At 31.5% G+C, this 12,390-nt stretch overlaps 1 protein-coding gene and 1 long non-coding RNA gene across 2 annotated transcripts in view; one reads left to right on the plus strand and one right to left on the minus strand.

Moving 5' to 3' along the window:
• The window catches only part of LOC139499992 (uncharacterized), a 117,844-nt gene that overhangs the window by 23,675 nt on the left and 81,779 nt on the right, over positions 1 to 12,390 (minus strand). The window lies entirely within an intron of this gene.
• On the plus strand, positions 1,542 to 8,575 carry LOC139500949 (skin secretory protein xP2-like). Its single transcript, XM_071289877.1, has 4 exons — positions 1,542 to 1,607; positions 3,659 to 3,956; positions 6,713 to 6,787; positions 8,436 to 8,575. Exons 1-4 carry the CDS (start codon positions 1,572 to 1,574, stop codon positions 8,483 to 8,485), a joined length of 459 nt encoding a protein of 152 aa, XP_071145978.1. The 5' UTR covers positions 1,542 to 1,571; the 3' UTR covers positions 8,486 to 8,575.

Consider the following 12,390-nt stretch of genomic DNA (forward strand, 5'->3'; position numbering starts at 1 on the left):
ATAATACAATAAAAAAGTTACAAGTTGAGCAGACTTATGAAGTCTTCTCTATTCAACATATCTAACAATACAGTATATATATCAGAACATGCATACATTCAATATTATTTTATCATTTGAATGAACTGGACAGAAAATTCCAAAAGCAAAAACGAAGAAGTAAAACGACAATAACTTTAATGACGATGTGCATGCTGTCATATTTTTTTTTATCATTAGAATCTGTTTAACCCTTTAATTAACTAAGAAATCCTGTTAAGGTAGTAACATTTTGCTTAACTACGTATACACGAGATAAACTATGAGCTTATATCACCTCGGAAGATAACTATTATATTATAATTGAATGTACTGATTCTTCATATAAATCAATATGATCTGTTTGTATATAGGCTGACATTTCCAGAGGCAATCAAATTGCATCATTTGCCGGGATCTTTCAATTAAATTTAATATACAAGTATTCTATGGAATACAAGGCCATTCAGTTACAGTACATTTGAGGATACAAGTCTTTAAACTGGTAAGCAAAGCTGAAAAAATAACAGAAATACTGAACTCCGAGGAACAATCATAACAGGAAGTCCCTGATCAAATGGCAAAATCAAAAGCTCAAACATCTTAAACAACTGTTATATTCCTGACCTAGTACAGGCATTTTCTTATGTAGAAAATGGTGAATTAAACCTGGTTTTATAGCTAGCTTAACCTTTCACTTGCATGACAGTTGCATAAAATTCCATTATATTGACAACGATGTGTGAAAAACAAACAGACATAAAATAATTTTACCTTTTGTATATAGAACTTTTCACGGAGTTCAGTATTTTTTTATTTTACTTATTATATACCCATAGGTCAACTCAAACGCAATTGTCAATTCATCCTTATAGTCGGAGTTGTTACCTTTGAAAAAAACATTTGGGGTGTTTGTTTCCTACGTCAATAATTCATTTTCGTGTGTGTTCATGTTTCTTGATTAACCTTCATTAGGTATCGAAAAATCCCTGTCATGTGATGTTGTCATTATAGTGTTATATTTAATATTGCCATAAAAGCGCAAGGTTTTGCTAGCCACAAAACAAGGGTCAATCCACCATTTTTTTCTTAAAATGTCCTGCACTAAGCCATGAAAACAGCAGTTGTTTTGATAGTTAGTTTTTATGTGTGTTGCATTGTTGTTTTGTTTTTTGTTGCACTTCAGTGTTTCGTTGTTTCATAGTTGATATGTTCACTCAGTTTTAGTTTGTAACGCGGATTTGTTTGCTTTCAATCAATTAATGACCTTTTTTAACAGCGGTATCCTACTGTTGCCTTTATTTAGTCGATGTTGGTACGCAAACACGGATAATAACTTCTATGTCTACAAACACGGTTCTGAATAAATGAACATGTAAACAAAATATTACATGGTTTTCCCTTATACATGGACTTTCTAAAACGTAAATTATATAATCATTTAGAGTTGTATTCATCGTGTTTTCCTCTAAAATTTACAAGGTTAAATTACCTTCTATAGTATCTTGTAGGCTTTACTTCCTTATCACAGCATATATAAATACCGGGAAAGCATGTCATACTCGACAGGACTTCCGGAGACAATCAAGGTAAATCAAATGTATTTCTGCATTTTGCAATTTTGAATTTGGTGGATGGAACATGAAATTAGAACTAAGAACAGATCTCATTTAGATAACACTATCAATTTTGTGACTTAATAATAAAATACTAAACCGATAAACAAAACAAAATAATAAGATAACATTCAGTTATTATTTCCAAATTATCTTTATGATTGAGGTTGTGAGACGAAATTTAAGAACACATGATCTATTTCTTATTTCTGGTTTTGAATGCATTGAGAAGAGCTAAATCTTTAATAGATTGTTGAAAAATATTCAATAAGGGACCAACAAAAGACAGTTATTGTTTTATTCCATATTCCGAGAGAAGCAAATGTATTTAATGACAAACATATATCGAAACAAATTTTACATTAAACATTTTACCATAACGTTACATGTAAAAGCGCGTGACGTTTAGCGCGCTGAATAACACTTTATCAGGTGAATATGCGTTTTTATTCAAAATCCAATTGATGTAGAGAAACCTACTAAAATAAAACCAATCTTGTATTTTCTTCTTTAAAAAAAAATCAAATGAAGAAGCAAAAAATAACTTTTCCAAGAAATCAAAGACAGAAAAATATTCAACTAAAAACAAATGAATGAAAAATAAAGAATAACTCTTCCGAGAAATCAAATATCGAATAGTATTCCATATTGGTATTATAATTTGTCAAAAGTCAAAAAAAACGCATATTAATCTCATCAAAAGACAGTAATTGTATAACATTTGATTTTTCGGAAGAGTTATTTTTTATTTCTTCATTTTATTTTTGATCAGAAGATTTTTGATCAGAAGAAACAACCACAAAGCTAGATAATACAATTAACTATCTAATTACTACTTCAATTAAATATTAATTAGTATTATAATGTTCACTGTTATTAATATAAGTTAAATGAGTCATACAAATCTAATCTTTAATTTCATCCTAATTCTCTTAATTTTCGGAACACGTTTTAGAAATTTATATGTGACGTCACTTTGGGCGTTGCATTGACTATGGCTTAGAGGGCTGTGATTTTGTAATGTATTCGTTTTTTATCCTATAGCTAGTCACCACTAAAGTTTAATCATGAATATCTATGATATAGTCATTTTATAAAATTTACTGTTTGCAAAACTATGTTTTATTCTTGATAATAATGATATTTTTGTCCCAGGCGGATAACCCTGCATGGCCTCCCAACTTTTTTGGAACTTTTGGTCCTCGGCGATCTTCAACTTGGTAGTTGTTATGGTTTGCAAACTTTTTACATCTGAGCATAGTTTTGTGTGGACGTAGCGCACGTCTGGTGTATAAACATATTTTTAACCTGTTACCTTTGGATGGCTATTATTCGTTTGTTCTCCTCGTCCTATATTTTCTCCTATTAATCTGTTTATTTATTGTAACCCTGTCGTGTAATGTTGTCATTGTAATGTTATAATTAACACTGTCATTAAAGCAGGAGGTTTGGCATGCCAAAAAAAACAGGTTCAACCCACCATTTTTTCATAAAATGCCCTATACCAAGTCAGTAAAATGGCCATTGTTACATTATAGTTCGTTTCTGTGTGTGTTACGTTTCGGTGTTGTGTCGTAGTTCTCTTATATTTGATACGTTTCCCTCGGTTTTAGTTTGTAACCCGGATTTATTTTTTGTCTATCGATTTATGAATTTTGAACAGCGGTATACTACTGTTGCCTTTTTTTTATTCATTTGATTTTTTTAAAGAAGAAAATACAAGATAAATTTATCTTCATTCTCAAGACTAATGGGTTTTTTTGGTGATAGAAAATTTTAAATTGTGTCCAAAAAGTTACACAAATTTATTTGTACCGACAATCACAGAATTGCTTTGCAAAGAACATAATATCTATTTTTTTAATAGTTTAATTTTTAGATTTATGTTAATGCAATGTCACAAAAACGACAAATAAATGCAAAGTTACGACTTTACGTGTGTATTTTTAGTGAAGTAACCATTTATCTATTTTGAATGGTCTTATCTTGCATTGTATTGTATAAGTACTTTTTTTTGTAAATAGATGGAGCATTTCAAACTAGCCATCCTTGTCATTACCGTTTTCATTGGATTAACACATGGTCCTGTTAATGTAAGTTGTCAATTTCCGCCACCGGGATTTCCGGGATTTCCACCACCAGGATTTCCACCTCCAGGTCCAATTGATGATGATGATGATGATGATGATGATGATGGTGGTGAAATTTTTGTTGTCCAAAATGGTGGTGGATCAGGCGGTGGTGGTGGATTTGGCGGTGGCGGTGGCATGATGGGTGGTCTTGGTGGTGCGCTAGGTGCCCTGTTAGCATTACCACTCATTTGTAAGTACTAGTAAACAAAAAAGTAAAATCACAAAAATACTGAACTCCTAGAAAAATTCAAAATATAAAGTCCCTAATCAAATGGTAAAATCAAAAGCTCAAACACATCAAACAAATGGATAACAACTGCCATATTCCTGAATTGGTACAGGAAACATTTACTACTTCTTGTTTTACGTTCGTTGATACTTTTAAATAAATTATGTTATAGCTAAACTCTGCAATGAAAGTTTTATCATGAAGACATGTTCTGTTTAACTATTGGTAGAATTGTATGCTGAAAAACATTTATACGGATTGATATTTTATTATTTTTGTTTGAAAAGTACATGATGAATAAAATCGAGAATTGAAATTGGGAATGTGTCAAAGAAAAAACAACCAAAAAAACCAGGAAACAGCCGAAGACCTCAAATGGGTCTTCAACACAGCGAGAAAATCCCCCACCCGGAAGCGTGATTCAGCTGGATATAACATTGTCCACTAATTTCTGTTATTGTTTTACAATCACAATAATATTAATTCGCCTTTTCAGAATCTAATGCATTCTGGGTAATATTTTCAAAAACGTACACCAAATATTGTGATTGGTTTAAAACGTTCCAAACAATGGAAATTAAACCAATGCATTAACGTTATTTACATTTTGGGGTACGAACAATGAGTTTACCCATAGTCCTTTAGATTCTGAAAAGGCGAATTGACTTTCTAATTTATGGTTTCAACAGTACTTGATAATGATTTTATCATCTATGTTCTAAACTTTTAATGGATAATAAAACCATGTATAAAATGTGTAATATTCTGGTTGATGAAAACTGATCTTTGTTATGTTGTTCATACGAAAAAAATACTTTTATTTTTTATTACTTAAAAACAATTAGATAAAAGCATAAAATAATAATAATAATAATGATTATAATATAAACAAAAATATTTATACAGTTTGTAGTCACTCAAAAGTTTTTAAACGTCTTTATTTTTGGTTAGTGTTAATGTTTCTAATTATTTAAACATATCTTCTCCCAAATATTCAAAAGGTAAGATATCATTTTCTACTATTTATTACTATGTTATTGAAGGAAACTTGCGAATATTGACACAGGTTTGCAACAAGAACGGGAATGTAAACAATGCACTAGAAATTAAGAAAACCATCAGGTTTAAAAAATTTCGATATTTTTTATATTCTTTGATACCTAAAAATGCTTTTCTCTGGAGTAGCAAGAACAGAAAGAAAATTACCAAAATTGGCTTAGTTCAGCTTCTGATTTAAAAAAAAAAACAAATTACTGAATTAAAAAGTTTACGTCTGTTTCAAAAGGATATATAACTAGCTATACTTTAATCATATTATACGCTAAAAACTTTCCCCAAAGTAATAGATTTTGACTGCCTCTATCAAGGCTAATAGTAAAACAATACTTGAGATACAAAAAAGCATATTTTTAGTAACCTTAGGATTGTTAAGAACATATCAATTATAGTTTCAACTTACTTTTAACTATTTACAGTTAAACATTAAATGAAAATATCACCGTTTTTAAAAACAATTTACAATCATCGTCGGACATTTTCACCTCTATGCTATTGTAAACTATGGTCAATCGGTTCAATTAATTTTACTGTTGAATGGTTTTATGTGATATTCGTTTGACGTGGCTCGGTACTTATACATCTCGTCAATGTGTTTGTATGGTCTTTCATTTTTTGGTGGTATGTTTTGTATATGCATCTTTTTGTATTTCTTTGGTTCTTATAACGTGACTCTGTACTTTAAAAGATCCCGTCAGTATGATATTGTTTTATTTTATGTCATTATGATATATTTCTATTATGAATTACAATATACGTTGAACCACAAACGTCTAAATCATTCAATCGCGTAGTGAAATTAACTATTTGTGGATTCTTATAAATTCTATATATAACTTTTGGACTATTTTAAATCTCGGTCTATTTCTGAAATTTATTCTTACATACTTTTGATTTTTTAACCCTGTATGCTAACATTGCCTAGGTAAATTTTAAAATTTTTTGTATGCACATTGAACGACAAATCTATGTGACGTATAAAATTTTCTGATGTCAGACACACAAATCAATGAATGTGTTTGTAGATAGATGTTTTTGTGTTCTGTTATTAAAATTGTTCCTTTTAAAATTGTTATACGATGATGACTGATGTACCCATATTCTGACTATTCTATTTATTGTGTCTGTTTAGTTAACGCATCAATGTAAATATTGATGAGACTGTCATCAAAGTGAGAGGGTTAGCGCTATAAAACCAGGTTTAATCCACCATTTTCTACATTTGAAAATGCCTGTACCAAGTCAGGAATATGACAGTTTGATGCCTTTTGTTATTTGATTTTGCCATGTGATTATGGAATTTCCGAATTGATTTTCCTCTAAGTTCAGTATTTTTTGTGATTTACTTTTTTCAATACTTACCTAACCTTGTCCTACGAGAGCTTTATTCCAGCCCTTGATTGGAATCTTATTTAACACACATTAATATAACGAAACTATAAACATATGTTAAACAACTGGGAGGTTTGGATAGGTATAAAACCAGACTTAACATATCATTAAAATAAAATACCTGTACTAAGACAAGATAAGGCAGTTGTTTTACACTTGTTCCGTTGATTTTTAGCGTTGTATTTTGTTATTCCTCTTTTTCTAATTTGCTTTATATTGCATTATTTTGCCATAGTAGTATATCAAACATATTTATTATTTTATTGCAGTAGCGGCTTTGAGCGCAGCACAAGCACCACCAGCACCAGCACCAGCACCAGCACCTGCACCAGCACCAGCACCAGGTACATATTATACTTATTTGATCCACGTGCCTCTTGCTAGAATTTGTGATCACATCGGGGAAGGGCATATTAAACTTATTTGGCCAACGTGCCTCTGACTAGCAATTTTGATCACGTCGGGGAAAGTCATATTAAACTTATTTGGTCCACGTGCATCTAGCTAGCATTTAAAAGAAGTATTTGAAACAAGTCAATACGTGAAATACATTTGGGAAAATAAGGCCAATGTTTCTTTCTGAAATCTACTAAAACTTATACCTAAGGATGACGGCTACACACATTTTCATAACTGTTATCACACTTGAATGCATATTAGTATACAGCCGTTTATAAGGAAGGTGGCAACTCTATTAAAATAGTTCATAACTCAATCTTATTCTATAATAATGTAGGTAACGATGAATTGAAAACATAATTCAAATGTTAATTCATTTATTGAAATTAACCAGTTGAAAACATTTGAATTTTGATCATTTCATCATACTGGGTTTTTTTCATTTCATTTTATCCATTGTTTTTGAAAAAATATCAATATACTTGACATTCATACTAATGCATGCCATGCTATAAATCAATAAATTATTGTTATTAAATTTGCATTTAAATTGGTTAATTATTTTGCAAAATATGAAATGATTGAGAAACCTCTTAATGAAGCCATTTCATACATTTGCAGACCTATGGTTTTTTTTTATATACCTAATTTTGATCGTCACCTAGAAAAAATATATACACGTGGTCTTTCTCATACACGTGGTCTTCCTTATACACGTGGTCTTTCTCATACACGTGGTCTTCCTTATACACGAAGTCTTTCTCATACACGTACGATCTAATGTACGCCCCTAAACTTCTTCTAAGTCAATAATATAATTTTATTTAGGAAAATGAAATCCTTTATTTTTTGTTAAATCACATCGGATTTATTTTGTTTCAGAAGACGACATATTCCCAGTAGAATTTATGACATGAACACTTTAGACATTAGAAATACTATTTTTAATTTCAAAACTGACATAAAACCAGTATTACTAGTAAATTATGATACCAACAGCACTTTGATTCTGCCAAGACATATTTTACCAAGTCTAATGTTTCGCTTACAAAAACATTCCATTCACGTATTTCAAAGATTTTGTCTTTATTGTTGTTTCCTTAGATTGAAACCCCAGTTAAAAAATTGTAAAAAATTGCGATGTTTAGCTGATATACGTCAATATTCAGTTTACTTTCAATGTCATTTTGATATTTGTTTTCTTACCTTTTTCTAAAGTCACTTGTAGTTTCACCTTTTTCTAAAATCACTTGTATATTTCCCTCATAAATTATTCAAAACACAAAATATCCTTCAGTTTATAGGGGATATAATTTTTATTACGCTTCGATAAAATTAAGCAAAACGGCATTACATTAGTTTTAGTTTTAGTTTTTTTGTTAGAATTGTTTTACATTATCATATCGGGGCCTTTCATAGCTGACTATGCGGTATGGGCTTTGCTCATTGTTAAAGGCCGAACGGTGACCTATAGTTGTTAATGTATGTGTCATGTTGGTCTCTTGTGGATAGTTGTCTCATTGGCTATCATACCACATCTTCTTTTTTATATTACTGATGTTTCGCAATTTATGAATTGGTTTTCTATTTCAGCTCCTGCTCAGGTTGTTGTTGTTCAGGTTCCTGTCACTGTGCCTGGCTAATCTTAGATGTGTATATGCAAAAAGACATGTTGTGTGGACCAATCATGTGCTTTTCTATGTTAATATAAATCAATAAAGATGTGTTTATTATTGCCTTGTTTTTCTGCCAAAATAAAATGACATAGTGTAAAATTCTAAAAGAGTAGTTACCACTACTACTGGAGTTACCACTACTGCTGCAGTAACCACTTCTCCTGCAGTTGTTACACTTCTGCTGCAGTTACCATTGCTCCTATTGTTATTTAACTACTGCTCCAAGTACCACTACTGATGCAGTTACCAAGTCTGTTGCAGTTACCATTACTGCTGCAGTTTCTACTACTTCTGAAGTTGTAAAAACATCTGCTCCAGTTACCATTACTGATGCAGTAACCAGTACTGCTGAGTTACCAATACTACTGCAGTAAACATTTCTGCTGCAGTTACCATTACTGCTGCACTTACCACCACTGCTGCAATAACCATTACTGCTGCAGTTACCATTGTCGATGCAGGTACCACTACTCTTGCAAATACCATCACTGATGCAGTTTCCGTTACTGCTGCAGTAACCACTATTGCTGGAGGTACCACTATTCTTGCAGTTTTCACCACTGATGCAGTTACCACTACTGTTCGAGTTACCACTACTGCTACAGGTACAACTACTGATGCAGTTATCACTACTGATTCAATTATCACTAGTAATGATCAACAAAATTCGCAGTCAAGGTTTTCGAGATATTTGAAATGGTTATGATTTAATATTTGAATTTTGTTTTTAAATAGATATCAATAATGATAAAAAAAAATGTCAGTTTACTGGACCAGCTCTGCACTGCCAGTAAAAATGCATTTGTGACCGTGTTTTTTTTTTTAATGAACATATTTGATTTACGCATTAAGTGGCAATGAAACAGGATGGTTGTTGTGTCTAATATAAAGGTATTTTTATCTGGCCAACAATTAGATTTTAGAAATTCTACATATCCTGGTTTCGAGTTACACACTAAGTAATATATATAGGAATAGTAGTTTTGCTTAATGGTAAAAAAATGGAATTGTGCATGCAAATTAGCAAAGACATGGGTTTTAATCTGTTGCTGAATAACTTAATTAGAACATTAGCTAGGAATAGCAAGATTGGTTTCATCTCTTAAATTCATTTTACCCGAACCATAATATATAATACAATGTTTCTACAACCTAACACAAACACAACAATAGCACTTTTGACATAACATAACCATAATATATACTACATTGTAAGTACAACCTCACACAAACACCACAATAACACATATGACATAAAATACAGAGTCTATATTTTTGCTGCGTCAGTTGTTTATGAATATTGAAGTAGTAACATTTCTTGATTAATTACGGGTTTTATCCATTTTGTAAACGGCGATGCATACACAGTCACGTACACTATTTATTTCAAGGGTAGCATTGGTCGGGAGAAAAAAACTACGACAAAAGAGATAATTTCAGCTTCCAATTTCTGTGAAGCAGCATCACAGTTCAATTGCTGTAGCTGCAGTCTCGTCCCCTGTCTTACCGATTTTTGACCGACCGAATTAGACTTATCACTGGGTTTGTTAAAAATTGGTACCACGACAGGTGTCACATGTGGAGGTTTATCTGCTTGTCCTTCCGTGGCACCTCAGACTATTCCTAGCTTTTGGTGGGGGTTCGTCTTGCTCATTCTTTGGTTTTATATGTTTTGTTTTGTTTTGTAAGGTTTGTCTGTTTCTTTTTTTTTTAGTCATGGCGTTGTGAGCTTATTTTCGAATAGATATAGGAAGATGTAAAGAGTTTGAATGTTTCTTTTGTATTTGACGCCTCTCATTTTGATCGACTATTTTGTGTAGGTTTACACATCAGAACGCCCTTGTCACAAGCCGAAGTCTTTTTGAAAATTGTGATGCAATAGAACTTACTTATCCTACTGGTAGAAAACAATTTGTTGACTTATGGTGAATGTGGTTCAATTATGGGATGTTCATTGTATGCGATTTCAGGGTATTAGGCCACTGACTTTAACTGTTAACAAAACTTTAAACTTTTAAAATACTAAGGCTTTTCTACCTCAGTAATAGATAACCTCAGCTGTATTTGGCAATTTTTTTTTTTTTTAGAAATATGTGGTCCACAATACTCTCCAACTTCGTACTATATTTGGTATTTTAACATTTTTTTATTCGAACGTTACTGGTGAGACTTTTATAGACGAAACGCGCGTACGGCGTTAATAAAGCAATCCTTGTATCTATGATGAGTTTATTAAGTCTTTCCACTTTTCTGTGGAAAGACTTATTGTTTTTCTTCTGATTATTATTTTTTTTTTCCGCCAAATTTTGTTCTTGCGATAAATGTTTGTTTCGCAATATGTCGCTTAGATATTTTTCATATTGTATTGTATAGTTTATGCGCTTTTAAATTTCACCCTGCTAAGCCGAACCATTTTCTTTGTGAGAGTTATCTCCCTATTCACTGTTTATCATCTGTGTGCATCTCCTTCGTAACAAAAAAAGATATCGACAAAATTCTTTTTACACATTGTTCGTCAAATCCTCAGGAATTTTTGGCTAATTTGGATCGAAGCGATTCGATGAAATTTTATAGGAGTTATCTACCTTTACAGAATAAATTTGTCGGTATGTTTTTTTAACTCATAAACCGTTAACCGTATAACCCTGGAATGTTTTTATTTGAGTCCCTTAGGTCTTAACTTAGAAAATGAGGTCAAGGTCAAAGGTCAAGGTCAAATTCTTAATTGTGACTTTTGCTTGTTTTTGCATTTTCTCCCTCACTTTGAGAGATACATAAAAAAGAACAAGTGCAAAATGTCTGCTTAATTGTAATGAAGATATGCTACATTTAGTCTTATACAAATAAATGGCATCTTATAGGAGTTGTTGCCCCTGAAATGTCTTGATATGAGGTTATTTGATTATATCTTCAAGTAAGTTCATTACAAAGACATTTGACCATATACAAAAGGTTAAGTGACAAATGACCTTGAAAAATGGCTACCGGAAGTGACCTTGAGAAAACCGGAAGTAGCTTTTTTTGCAGTTTTTTCACATACAAGTACTCAGAATCCATATATTTTGTCATATAGATACATAAACTGATTACTGAAGAATAAAAATGACTTCCAACAAACCGGAAGTAACGAATTATTTCCCATTCTACATGCAAAAGTATATAGAAACTATATATTTTTGGAATCAGTGTGAAAGAAGCTATCATATGAGACCGGAAGTAGCATATTATCTCCCTTACATCACTCAAAAAGATAATTAAACCATTATTTATATCATCAGTATGAAGAAACTACCTTCTGATCCAAATTTCTTTGTTGTGGAAAGACTTTCAATTGTTCTCTGCACAATTGGTTTTTAATTTAGTTTACTTTTGTGAAGCAATTTTCTATGCATATAAATGTTGACTTTCTTTCAAATCCGGTAACAAACAACTGAACTTTTGTAAATTCATAAATTATTGCGTGCATTTACTATTGCGATTTTGACATTGTGTACTAAAATGCGATTTATTTTTTTTGCGATATTGTTAAAAATCCTGTTTAATTCGTATAATGTTTTTTAAAATGCCAGTTTAAATTATTGCGATTATAGCCCTATCGCATTTTTTTGCAATAATTAAGACATCGCATTATTTTTTTTAAATTACAGTAAGTTAACCCTGTGTTACACTTGCTACATGTCCCTTCCTAATTATGTTTTTCTTTTTTTTTTCAATTTTACCCCTTTGATGATTTTACTGCTATAACTAGGAGATTACAATTATACTGACATCTGCAGGAGGAAGGCTTTCTCCAAGGGCAATCAGTAGGCTGGCACTTACCAGTAAACATATAAATTAGTAAGAGAGAAATAATAGAAAGGGAATTGTAGCAA

The sequence above is a fragment of the Mytilus edulis genome, chromosome 13, assembly GCF_963676685.1.
Source record: "Mytilus edulis chromosome 13, xbMytEdul2.2, whole genome shotgun sequence".
NCBI classification, from domain to species: Eukaryota; Metazoa; Mollusca; class Bivalvia; order Mytilida; family Mytilidae; genus Mytilus; species Mytilus edulis.

What these genes read in the sequence shown, in the direction of transcription:
- LOC139500949 (XM_071289877.1), top strand. Translation starts at nt 1,572, where the DNA reads ATGTCATACTCGACAGGACTTCCGGAGACAATCAAG. An exon ending in GTTAGCATTACCACTCATTT is followed by an intron (nt 3,957 to 6,712) that starts GTAAGTACTAGT and finishes ATTTTATTGCAG; the next exon opens with TAGCGGCTTTGAGCGCAGCA. An exon ending in TGCACCAGCACCAGCACCAG is followed by an intron (nt 6,788 to 8,435) that starts GTACATATTATA and finishes TTTCTATTTCAG; the next exon opens with CTCCTGCTCAGGTTGTTGTT.